The 12,731-nt window shown below is 41.9% G+C and overlaps 2 protein-coding genes and 2 non-coding genes across 4 annotated transcripts in view; all 4 read right to left on the bottom strand.

Annotated features, from left to right (window-relative positions):
* PLEKHA7 (pleckstrin homology domain containing A7) overlaps positions 1-1,775 on the bottom strand; it is a 207,619-nt gene extending 205,844 nt beyond the window's left edge. Inside the window, exon 1 of the mRNA XM_074372318.1 lies at positions 1,373-1,775. The gene's annotated coding sequence lies outside the window, so the exon portion shown is untranslated. The remainder of the gene's footprint in view (positions 1-1,372) is intronic.
* A 7,439-nt stretch (positions 1,776-9,214) lies between these two features.
* RPS13 (ribosomal protein S13) lies at positions 9,215-11,853 on the bottom strand. Its single transcript, XM_010964810.3, has 6 exons — positions 11,758-11,853; positions 11,563-11,611; positions 11,301-11,379; positions 10,335-10,504; positions 9,878-9,978; positions 9,215-9,290 (listed from the first exon to the last, which is right to left on the bottom strand). Exons 1-6 carry the CDS (start codon positions 11,778-11,780, stop codon positions 9,257-9,259), a joined length of 456 nt encoding a protein of 151 aa, XP_010963112.1. The 5' UTR covers positions 11,781-11,853; the 3' UTR covers positions 9,215-9,256.
* LOC123619648 (small nucleolar RNA SNORD14) lies at positions 9,467-9,557 on the bottom strand. The gene has a single exon (XR_006728327.1). It is a non-coding gene; the product is annotated as a small nucleolar RNA SNORD14 (small nucleolar RNA).
* On the bottom strand, positions 10,660-10,751 carry LOC123619651 (small nucleolar RNA SNORD14). The gene has a single exon (XR_006728329.1). It is a non-coding gene; the product is annotated as a small nucleolar RNA SNORD14 (small nucleolar RNA).
* Positions 11,854-12,731: the final 878 nt, after the last annotated feature.

The raw sequence follows: 12,731 nt of genomic DNA, 5'->3' as shown, positions 1-12,731 counted from the left end.
AACACTCATCCTTCCTGTCCCCGGGCCTCTCTTCTAGAGGTGCTGGAGACTTGAACCGTTTCACCTGCTTCCAGAACTTGGCATGGCATAGCCAGGGAAGCCTACCTGGTCCAAACTCCTCTTTTCTAGTAAGGATCAGCAGGGCAGTGAGACTTCCGAAGTTCACACAGCACCCCTTGGGGGCAGTGCATTGATGGGGAAAACAGGGCTCAGATACTGACAGCCTGGGTTCCATCCTGACTGTGCTATTTGCAGACTCCCCAACCCAGGCTCTTCGCCTGGGTAGGTAGGGGGGACCTCAGTCTCATCACCTGAACAGCTAACTGACCACATTCCCAAATCCCGGTTCAGTTTCCTCAGTGACCAGCCTGACCTGCACTCCAGGTCCATCACACACCCGCCCAAATGACTTTCCCTTTCCAGCTTCACCCATTCTTTATCTTGCTTTCAAAGGTCAGAGACCTGTCCTTCCATAGAGTTGAGAGTGTCACACTCCAGGCTGCTTTGAGAAAATAGGAAGAAATAAGTCCTTCTGTCTCTAAAATCTAGTGTCCTGTCTTTGTGGCCTCAATTGGCCATATGACCTTGGGCAAGGGCCTTTACCTCCATTTCACAAGAGGAAACTGAGGCAGAGAAGTTTAATACTTCCTGCAGTACAGGTTTGCTATAAGGTTCCAGTGAATCATGGAAACAAAAGGGTTTGCGACCCGTAACTCCCTGATCCTGAGTTAGAGGTGGTTAGTGCTCAGGGGTGATTTGCATAAATAATATCATTTTAGTTAGTGTAGAGCTTTGCTGTTTACCTTTGGATCATTGTGAATCTGTTAGCTTATAACTGTATCTGTGCAGGCTCTCAAAGAATGTGCCAGACCATCTAGGAAATGTATGTTCTTTTCCAATGATGGGATTTCAGTCGCTGCAACAAGTTAGCTAGAGATTTAGGGCAATGGGAGGGGCTCTGTCTAATGCCCCTCACAGGGTAGGGTACCTACCTAACCATTCTTCTTTCAAGAGTGCTGCTCCAGTATTTCAGCGAAAAGCCATGTTGGTGGGGTGTGAGTGCCGGTGCTGACGACCCAGGCTGAGAGGACCCCGGATCAGTCCAAAGTGCCCTGTCCCTGAACTAGAAGAGCAGATACTGGCAGAGCAGGACCGCCAGGGTAACATGGACTGTCCCACACCTCCAGCACTGGATGGTCTCTCTGTCCCAAGTCCCCCCTGCATTCCAGGCCCAGCACCATAGTGTCCCCATACAGGCAACGCAAAGGCAACCCAGAAGCTCCAACCTCCAGCCTGTTGGTCGGTGCCTGAGTGGAGAGGCGCGCAGCCCCAGCGCAGCCTCTCCCCCGTCAGATACCCAAGCCCGGCTCACCCTCAGGCACACTGGCTGCTGGAACCGGAGAGGACCGTCCCCTTGCAGAGACAGATGCTTTCTGTTTTTCCAACTTCTTCCTCCTCTTCCATCTCCTTCCCTCTCACCACAGCCCTGTGAAATAGAGCTCCGGGTGAGACCCAGTAGACACATGAGGAACTGCTACCCAACAGTAAAAACCAAACCTCTTTTGAGTGGTGATCTTCCTGTCCCTGGCGGAGTTAAAACAGAAACTGAACAGCCATCTGTAACGACCCCAACCCAAACCAAACCATAGGTCATGTGGACTCTATTTGTGGAGTAAATGAACTGCTTTTATAACTCTAAACCTCATAGTGACTTTTAAAATGAGTTAGGTTGAGCATAGAAAAAGAATATAACAAAACCCCTTGTACCTACCTCTTAGCTTATGAAATAAAACATTATAGACAGAGTTAAAACTCTCTGCCCAATCCTGCCACCTCCTTTCCCCTAGGGAGGTAACACTATCTTGATCTGGGGGCTTACCATTCCCAAACTACTGCTATACATGTCACTGTGTTTGCAGCAAAGATAATAGTATATGAAATAGTGTGATGGTAGGTGAGGCTGGGATGCTGGGAATAGCACTGGCTTAGAGCTGAAAGTACTGTTATCTTTAGCTTAAGAGATCTATGATTTCTACTCACAGGTAAGAAAATGAGAGAGAAACAATATAAAAAAGTGCTTAAATTCACTTAGACTCCTGGAGATTTAAAATTTTTATTTCTCTAATGAATATATTATCATACATTAGGAAGTAGCTAAAATGTTAACTGTTAATAATTTTTAAATTGATTTGTCCAGAAGAACAAGAACAAATATAAAGGTCTTTGTTAATTTGCACTTCTCTTTAAAAAAAAAAAAACCTGAGACAATGGATAAGAGGCATAAAGGGACAGTGATACGAACACCAGGCATCCTAATGACCTTAGTTTGAGTTACCTTTTCTGAGCCTCAGTTTCCTCATCTTTAAAATGGGGGCAATTTTCTTAAATGAATTTATGCCAAACCTCCTCCCCAAGAAATGTGGAGTCAACTTTTTGGGAAGTTGAAAATCAAAAAAAATAACAAATGTGAGAAAACTTTTAAATTTTAAGAAGCTGCAGGTATGGGGTAGTGTCAGCATCCCCAGCAACAACAGCAATCAACGCCACCTAGTAGTGAAAAAGAGGAACTGCATCTGGATACAATTCTGTGCTGTCTGTATACTGTAGTGGGCATCACAATTCAGATCCTTACGAGGATTATCAGACATGTGAGGAAACCCTCTAACATAAAAGACAAGCAAATAAAAAAGGAGCTCAGAGAAAACAATGTAGAGGCAGAAAAAGTTTAAGATTATCATTAATGTATTCAGAGATGAGAAGGTATTTCATCTGTGAAACAACAGGTTTCTGTAAGAAGAAAGTTCAGGGTACAAAGATGAGCTCTGAGCGGTGGTGAGCTAGATCTGGCTCATAAAAGCTCGCCAAGAGCCAACTGTTACATTTGCAGGAATTGTGCAAGCCAGTTAAGCACAAGGAGTTATTAAAAATTAAATTATATAAACTCAGGTAAATAAATTATTTCAAAACAAATTATATTCAAAACAAATACTCAAAACTCTTCACTTCCTAATTATTTTATATAGTTTTGTTACTATCCATGATCTTGAAGTCACTTATGTTTGTTGTTTCTGTATGGGGGAAGTACTATGTAATGGTCTACTGCTAAGTGATACCATATTGGTAGCTTGAAATTGATCACAGAGGGAGTTTTTCTACCCCAGAAATAGGTAAACTACACAAATCAGAGTTGTCCCCTTCACTTCAGAGTTGTTAAAACATTTACCAACACACAACATGCAGACATATATACAACATATATATGTAAATACTATGTATATATACATACATACAAACACATACCAACATACATATAACAGCATTTACCAACATACCACTGGCTCTGAGATTAAAAATATAAAGGTAGAAATGGAAAAATTAGTAATAATTTTGGAAGATAAAGTTGAAATCTCTCGTAAAGTAGGAAAAGAGATGGACAATAGTTGGTAAAAGATGCAAAAATTAGAGGCTCAGTCCAAAAATCTGATGTGTAAATAACGAGTTCCAGAAAGATAACATAGAAAATAGTATGGAAGAAATATTAAAGGAATAATTCAAGAAAATTCCCCAGAACTGCAAGGCAATTTTGAAACTGAAATAGCTCACTAAGCACATTGCAGAACAAATGAAAACAGACAAAAATCAAGGTATTATTGCAAATCTCAGAACACTAAGCAATAAAGAGATGATCCTAAAAGCATCAGGTCAAGAAAAGGAAAAAGGAAAAAGAAAAAGAAAAAAGATTACAAACAAAAGAGTGGGAATCAGAATGACATCTGATTTCTCAACAGCAGTTTTTGTTTGTTTTTAGCTAAAAATAAGCAGTGATAAGTTTTTAGGAAAAATGATTTCCAACTAAGACTATTTCCATTCAAATTTTATCAATCCACAGTGGGAGCTGAAAAAGACTTTTCCCAAGATCTCAAAAGTTTTTTTTATCCCTTGTGTGCATTTATTTAACCAATATTTATTGAGAACCTACTATGTGCCAGACATTATTCTAAATACTAGGGATATAGCAGTGAACAAACGGGGCTTTCATATAATCGGAAAATAACACGTGAGGTGGTAATCAGGACTCTGAAGTGGGGGGATGGAGTGCTGGGGGGGAGGGAGCTCTTTTGGATAGGGCCTCACTGATTGAGGTCAGTTGAACCTTAGTGAAGGAGCAAGCCACACAGATATCTGGGGGAGAGCCTTCCAGGCACAGGAATGAACAAGGGCAATGACCAGCGAAGAGTACTTGTGAAACCAGGCCAGTATGACTGGGAAGCGTGGTAGGAGATGAACGCATAGGACAGATCACAGGGCCCTTTGTCCTGAATACTTTGCTTTTGTCCCCCTAGACCCACTATCCACCCTGCTCTGTTGCCTGGGAAGCTGATTATGGGCCATGCCAACAGGCTCTCTTGATGTCTGGCTTCCTATGACATTTAGCCAATGGGAGGCATCTGCAAAAATCAGAGGGCAGGTAGAGTCTTTCTGAGAGCCACAGCTTCTGCCAGGTGATGCTCAGCAGCTCTGAGTTCCCTTCGTTCTTCAGCTAGAGTGGGAATGCCTAATGCCTTCCCATGATTGCCAGCTCCAGGGAACCTCACATAGTTTGCCCGTGGCTTCCCTAAACCCCACTCACACCTTTGAAAAGAGTTCCTCTAGTAAACAGTCTCCAAATTCCTCAGTTTGAGTGTGACCCTCACCTGTTTTCCTGCCAGGATCCTAACACTCCCTTGTAGGGCAAGGTATGGATTATAAATTTTATTCTAAAGGAGACGGGAAACCACTGGAAGTTTTTGAGCACTTGGGACACCATGTGACTTAGATTTTAAAAGACCACTCTAGAGGGGGAGGGTAAAGCTCAGTGGTAGAGTGCATGCTTAGCATGTACGAGGTCCTGGGTTCAATCTCCAGTACCACTATTTAAAAAATAAAGTCTTAAAAAAAAAAAAGCACTCTAGATGCTGGATGTAGAAGATGTTGGTGGAGGTCAAAGAGAGAACAGTTAGAAGGCTTTTACAATAGTAAGGGTAAGAGAAGGTGACTCAGACTAGGGTGTTTGTAGAAGAGGTGGTAAGTGGTCAAATCTGGGGATATATTGTAAAGATCGAGCCAAGAGGATTTGGTGACCAAGTGGATATGTGGTGTAAGAGGGAAAAAAGGCAAGGATGACGCAGGTTTTTGGTCCAAGGATGAATCAAGTTGCCATTTACTGAGATGGAGATGTCTTGGGACAGAGGTTTGGGCTGCAAAAATCAAGTTTAGTTCAGGATAAAGTCCAGGTGTATATCAGAGATCCGCTTGGGGATCTGAATAGGCAGATGCATATCTCAGACTGGAGTTCAGAGATCTGCCCTGGAGGTAGAAATTTTAGCATAATAACCTCAGATAGCATTTAAAGCCAGACTCAATGTTAGTATAAACAGAGAAGAAATGAGGTCCAAGGATTGAGCCCTTTCTTCGGGAGCTACTAGAGGATGTTTCACCGAAAGGAAGCAGTAAACAAAGAAAGAGGAAGACGTGATGTGGAAACGGGTACTCTGACACTGGAAGCAAAAAGAATTCTATACTGATGGCAAAAGGAGACCCCAGAACTATAGATCTCAAGAGTAACCTGTTTGAGTTGGAGCTAGAGGATAAGGGTCCTGGGAGGGGTATCACCACATAGTAAAAACAAAAGTAAAATTGATTGAACATATTGAGATTTGAACTATGGTTCAACATTTAGGGATGAACACATGAGACAGGAGCACAGAACACTGAGCAGATGGAAGAACAAAGTAATTACTAACATTTTATGTAAATGTATCTACTTACAGAAACGTTAAGTGTAGAATTACATATATTATATGTAAACATATAATTATGAGGATTCCAGGGGAAGAAGTATAAACTAAAATCAAGAAATCATAGTATAAGAATGTTACTTAGAGCAATTCCACTTCCAAGTATATATCCAAAAGGACTGGAAACAAGTACATGTACATGAATGTTTATAGCAGCACTATACAAAATAGCCAAAGGTAGACGTAATCTAAATATCCATCTGCTGATGAATATATAAAAGAATTATGGTATAAACATAAGGTGGGATATTAGCCATAAAAATGACATACAAACACATGCTACGTCAGTGAGCCCCAAAAGCATCATGCTAAGTGAAAGCCAAACATAAAAGGTCATACGTTGTATAATTCCATTTATATGATATATTCAGAATAGGTAAACCCATAGGAAAAGAAAGCAGACTGGTAGTTGCCAAGGGCTGGAGGGGAGAGGAGAATGAGGAGTAAATGCTTTGAGTAAGGGGTTTTATTTTGGGGTTATGAAAATGTTTTGGAACTAGATAGGAGTGGTTGTTGCACATTATGAATGTACTAAATGCCACTGAATTTTTCACTTTAAAGTGATGAATTTTATATGTAAATTTCACCTCAATTTAGGAAAAAAAAAAAGTTATTTAGAAATAAGAAGGCATACTGTATGTCAGAAAAACAGCTGAGTACCCCTGAAACTAACATTGTTAATCAGCTACATGTCAATAAAAACAAAATTTAAAAACAACAAAAAAGAAGAAAAATAGTGGAGTTGAAGTGGTTGCCCTGGACTTTAGGCTGCAAAAGGAAAGGGACTATTTTTAGTCTTAAGTCTCATAAAATCAAATATATGCATAACTTCAATTAAAAAATAAGACAAACTCCTGCCATTTGAAGAAAGGACTATTTTTAAATGAAGAGAACAGTTGTTAAAGGAAACCTTCAAATCCTAGGAGCTCACATATGGGTAGATTTGGACAAATAATATGCATATGCTGATTCCAACTGTCAAAATAGATGTGACTAAGAAAAAGCATATGGGAGCTCTCGTTTGAAAAGGAAGAATGAATGTCTAAGTCTACAAGACAGATGAAGACCATACTATATTTAACAGAAGGGAGAACCCCCCCCCCCAAATAACTTAATTAATGATCCATTTAAAAAAGAAAAATATCATTAAGGAAAAACATCAGGGACAGTGTCCAGAATTCTTAGACTTACACAGCAAAAAGACCATAAGATCAAAGGACAAAGAATAAGCTGGGGAAAATATTTGTAACACATGATAAAGGGTTAATAACAGTGTTCTGAAAGAGAAACTGGAATAGGGTCCCCATAGGCAATTCACAAAAAGTAAATGTACGATATTCATTAGCCATCAAAGAGGTAAAGGAGAATATCAGTTTCTTAAAGATGTAAACAAAAACAATTTTAAGAGGATGTAAAGAAATGACACTCATGCACTTTTTGAGTACGTATCAGTACACGAGTTCTGCAAAACGCACAAAATGTAAAATATACATACCAAAGATCCTGTTTCTGGAAATTTATCTCAAGACAACAGGACAAATTAGAGTACATAACATCTTCTATGAAATACCCAAAACCAGGACGTAACAAGTGAAGACTATGGAATGACAGTCATAATACCCATGTGCAAAAAGCGCCTGTGATTACATTAACAGGAAGTGGTCTGGAGGGATGGTCACTGAAGGGATTGTTAAAATTTTCTCTGAATGATTTAACTACTGCCACATATTAAGAACCTCATGTGATCCTCACAGTAATTTAGAGATTGAGATCAGACCCCCTAAACCACACAGCCTTTTAAGTAGCAGGGCTGTTTCCGAAAACCAAGTTTGAATCCTCTGCCCACACTCAAAAGGACTGCAGGTGGTTTTTACATTTCCTTATTGTTTAAAACCAAGTATATTGCTTAATGCATTAAAAAACCTCCCAACATGTAGTCACATTTAGTATTTGCAGTAATTCTTTTGGTTTGATGGCAAGAATTATAAAGATGTAAATACTTCTTGTAATTAAAACCTAGAGATGCTTTGAAACATCTAATCTACTACTACTGACCAGTTTTGGGTCCAGAACCATCAATACCCATTTGCCTAGCTTAACTGGGGTTTTCAAAGCATCATGCTGTTGTTACGTTCTTTTACTTGTTCACCACTCTTGGAGATGTTTGCCTTATTACAGTAAGTTTATTATTTGGTTCATGACGGTTAGCCACTTTTACGACATGAACACAAAAGCACAGGGATCAGGAATTCACATCTAACACTAGGTAAGAATTGGGTAAAATACTGAAACTGGCTTATTCCATTCCTGTTACCCCAAAACTGTTTGTGAGCCCATCAGGAGGTGGGGATGAACCAGTTTACGTACCCATCAGAGCACAGAGAGCAGCATACCCCGCACAGAGCAAATATGTGAAGTGTCCTAAAGAACAAGGTGTCTGTTACCCCCAGAGCCTGGCACCCCACAGGACATCAATGCTAGTTGTTAAGACTGGGTTTCTTGAATACACGGGACTTTGCCTTAGAGTGATTTCAAACACAACTTTGATTTTACTGCTTTGGGTAAAGCTTAAGTAAAAAGCTTACTATTAAATATATCCAAGTGATAAACACTTAGAAAATAAGGTAGTATATATGTATGGCCTGCTTAACTTTTTCTGAATTCTAGAGTATGGCTCTGCAAACCAGCTAGACCTGATCTTCTCATTTACTGGTCTTCAACCTTAAACTCACTCCAGTTGTCCAAGGCTGCCTCTTTCAACAGGATACCCATATACCTCATTAGTTAGGTTTTAAGAATTAAATGGAATATTCTGACAACACTGAGGTACATAAATTTTATTCTAACCCACCCAAAAGTTGCAAGGCTCAGGGACCTGAGCTCATCTTAGGTAGGTCTTCCTGCTCCCTCTGCTCCAACTGTGCTTGCTTATCGTTCCTTGAATCCCTTCTTCCTCATCTTTTAAACTTTAAACTTCACCTGCAAGACTGGGACTGCCCCTGATGTCTGTCCATACTAAACATGCCCAGCCCCCCAGAGAAACCTACATGTATGTCTAACATTATACTATGGATAACAACTATCACAGATCTACCTCAAATACATCTAAGTGTATCAAAATTACTCAGAAACATTTCTGCCATAACATCAGAACAGTAAGTCACTACTTCCTAATTTCTTCCAGTACCCACCACCCACCGTGTATACAGCAACTGCTCATAAAGGTTATCAACTGCTCACCTAGTTGAGCAGTGAAGAGGTATTATCTTATTGCTCCCTGTGATACCACACAATTCTAATTCTGCTAAAACACTTCCAAATCAAAAAAGAAAACACAAACCAGACAATTTTGTAAGGGAAAGAAACACAAAACATGCTTCTACTTAAACAATGATTTTATTGCTTGAGTACACACAAATTTATGCAACCAGGGCAGAAGCTGTGGATGACTCACTGAAAAGAAAAAGAGGGGAGAGGAGAAGAGCTGGATTAATAAAAGTCCTCCATATTCATTCAGATGCTCTCAAAATAGAGCCGTTTCCTAACAGCTAAAATAACCCCCAAATATATAAAATGCACCTGAGCTCCTGAATCAGTTCACTGTGCCCAAGCACAATGAATAAAGATGCTCACTCAGACATCCAAGGAAGAACTAGCGAACATAAAGAAAAACCTTTTTGGTGGAAACTGTGAATGTCCAGAAATTAATCATCACAGTGAGCAATCTATGCAAAAATTAAGGTAACATACACACCTGGGAGCAGAGGTAAGTGAAACTTTACTATCTAAAAGGGAGTCAAATAGCTTGTGTTCTACATCAGTAGTCTACCAAATACCAAACTATGTCCTTTGCTCATCTTCGTAAATAGTTTCAAAAGAACACAGCCACACCCATGTGTTGATGTATCCTCTATGGCTGTATTCTTGCTATGAGAATTGACCACAAATCCTCAGCCTAAAACTTTTACTGTCAGGCCTTTTTATTACTATATTAATATCTGGCCAACTCTTGTCATTAACAAAAACAGGTTGATACTTACTATTTCCAATTGGGGGGAAGGACTCGTTTGGTCTTGTAATAGCGAGCCAACCTATGAATACGGCTCTCAATCAGAATCAGACGGAATTTAGCATCTTTATCCTAAAAGTAAAAGTTGATAGAATTCAGGAAAACTACTCAAAACTAAACATTATTTCAACCAAGGAATGAACAGAATCATAGGCTAAGATTCATGTGGCCAGATTAAGTTCATAAGGCTCCAGAAGACTTAACAGGAATGACAGAAAATGCAAATAAACACCTCAATATTTTCAGCCAACTGAATACTCTGCGCCTAGGGAGCCAAAGCTCCCCCTACAAATCTCTCCTGGTAGAATTTTTATTTCAAAGCCAACTGCAGTGTGACCTGTTTGCACACTAAGCCACCTTAGAGAATTCAAATCAGATGCACTGTATTTTACTGAAATGAGTTAGCACAAGCAGTTCTATTCTCTTACCTTCCTGTTTCTCTCAAGATGCTTCCGAACAGCAACAGCCTTCTTAATTAAATGATAAAGATCCTCAGGAAGATCAGGAGCAAGTCCTCTGGACTTAAGAATCCTCAAGATTTTATTGCCTGTCACAAAACGTACTTGTGCAACACCATGTGAATCTCTCAGGATCACACCTGAAAAGGGAATAAAATAATTTCCCAAACCAAACACACAAACTGGCAAGTATCATGTCAAGCATGAGATCAAGTCACTTTCCGTGTTTCTTACCTGTCAAAACAGGGCTTACTTTCATACATCACAAACAGGAAAGTGAGAAAGCACACCAAGCTCACTCAGACATCCAAGGAAGGTTAACCCAACACCAAGGAAAAAACCCTTCTGGTGGAAACTGCGAATGTTGGAAAACCATCATCATAGTGAGCTTGCTGAACTACAGGCTACCAAGGGAATCAATGGTATTCTTCGTAATAGCACCATCTCACCACCTAACAATCTATTACATGTTCCCTGTTGTGTATGATACCTCCACCATCTTGTGAGCAAGTGTGATGAGCACTCTGAGTAGCCAATCTGATTTGGGGCTAGTTGTATAGCTGCAATGTGCCTCAGTTTCCTCAACTTAAGACAGGGAAAACTACTAGCATTTACTGAAAGTATTTTAAGTCTGGCTATCAGAATTAAACGAGGACAGTACAGGTAAAGTGCATAAAATCATGCACCCAGAGCAGGCAGTGCCTAGCCCAAAGTGAACGCTGATTAGATTTTGGCGAGCATTTTAATCATTTTACCGTCTCCCTAGTAAGAACTTGAGTTCAGCAGATGAAGGCTAGACCTCGGTCATCATCAACAGTAACGACAGGAAAATGGGCAGAAAATTTTCAGGCCACTTGAGACACATTTACTGTCAGTCTATTTCAGCAAGTTATGCAAGGGCAGGCGGAAAGCGCTACATTAGACAAAAACACTCACCAATTTGTGAGGGAGTCAGGCCTTTCTTGGCCAGTTTGTAGATCTGCTCCTTCACGTCATCAGACGTCAATTTCAGCCACTGTTTATGGAAAAGAAATTCGCCTCAGAAAGAGAAACTGGGGATGGTACCGAAGCATAGCGATCCCCTCCGAGTCAAAACCGCGCTCCTCGTGCACACGTGGTCTCCATCCCCACGCCGCTTCTCCGGAACGACGAATGGCACCCCCTCCCGACCTCTCCTCGGTCCCCCCATGTTACTTACGGTCGGTACGCTGCGGCGGTAGGGCAGAGCTGACTGGGACAGGCCCTTCCTGGGGAGAGAAGCAGTCTGGGGGTGAGGAGGCGGCCCATGCCACAGCAGCCCAGAACTTCACCCCCTCGACCCGTTGTCCACACCGCCTCCTTTGTCTCCACCCCCGGATCCAGCCCTGTAACCCGCTCAGAAACCTGGGCTCACCCGGGAGCGTGCATGCGACCCATGATGGCGACGGTCCGGCAGCGAAAAAGAGAACGAGGCTGGGAACGCCGCAGGAAGCTACCCTCCGCGCAGGAAGTGACGCAACACGCCGCTACTTCCTCGTCCGCAGGAGGCGGAGCTGAGCTACGTATTTCCGGCGTCGGCGTAACTACATAGCCCGAAATGCATTTCAACGTGGACTACATATCCCGGCATGCATTGGTCTTTGAGGCGGCTACACGCCGGAGCGGGAAAAAGAGCCCTCCTCCCCACGCGTCTGTTCACTTGCAAGACAAGCTGACTGCAGTGAGGTTGTGCAAATTCGGATCCCGGACTAGGAGTGCGCAGAGCAGATATGACTGCACGGGTTGGTGGATTTGGTCCCCGCCTTATGGAAGGCCACTATCTGCGCGCTCTTGCCGCCTAGCGAATTTGGGCTCCTGACGTTCATACCTACACAGTTGCTGATTCACTAGCGCCAGGCCATGTCTCGGCACTGAAGACCTCAGAGTCTGTCCCTGCTTTTGAAATATTTGCAGGTACAATAAATACTAAGGTGATAAGTGCTTCACTGGAAGTAATGGTAGTGGCTACTGCCTTGCCTAGCAATACCATTTCTTATCTTTCAAGGGAGGGATCATTGACTACGGAGACTAACCTGCGGAGGGACTTGAACTAGGCCCTGGCGGACCTCTACCCTATACCCAGCCCTCCACTTGAGACCTCGTCACTCTCCTCTACATTGGGCTGTGGGGCGTTGCCTGGGGCGCTAGTTTCGGCCGGGAGAAGTGTTGGGCAATGGAGCCGCATCCGGAGTGAGAGAGTTGGTGAACATGGAAGAACCTTGGGAACACGATGGCAAAGGCCGGAGCTGGATGTAGGGAGGTGAAGGGAAGTGGGGCGGATGAAGGGGAAAATGAGGCATTTGAAGTTGTTGGCACAAGGAAACTGCCACTGAAACTCTTTTAAGACTC

Source organism: Camelus bactrianus, chromosome 10 (assembly GCF_048773025.1).
Source record: "Camelus bactrianus isolate YW-2024 breed Bactrian camel chromosome 10, ASM4877302v1, whole genome shotgun sequence".
Taxonomy (NCBI): Eukaryota; Metazoa; Chordata; class Mammalia; order Artiodactyla; family Camelidae; genus Camelus; species Camelus bactrianus.
The sequence above is the reverse complement of the archived record's forward strand: the minus strand, read 5'-3'. Positions and strand labels throughout refer to the sequence as shown.

Excerpts from the sequence above, each read along its gene's own strand:
- RPS13 (XM_010964810.3), bottom strand. The coding sequence starts at position 11,780 with ATGGGTCGCATGCACGCTCCCGG. Across the intron at positions 11,380-11,562 it reads ACCGCCGCAGCGTACCGACC|TGGCTGAAATTGACGTCTGA; the intron begins GTAAGTAACATG and ends TTCCATAAACAG. Across the intron at positions 10,505-11,300 it reads CCTGACTCCCTCACAAATTG|GTGTGATCCTGAGAGATTCA; the intron begins GTGAGTGTTTTT and ends TTCCCTTTTCAG.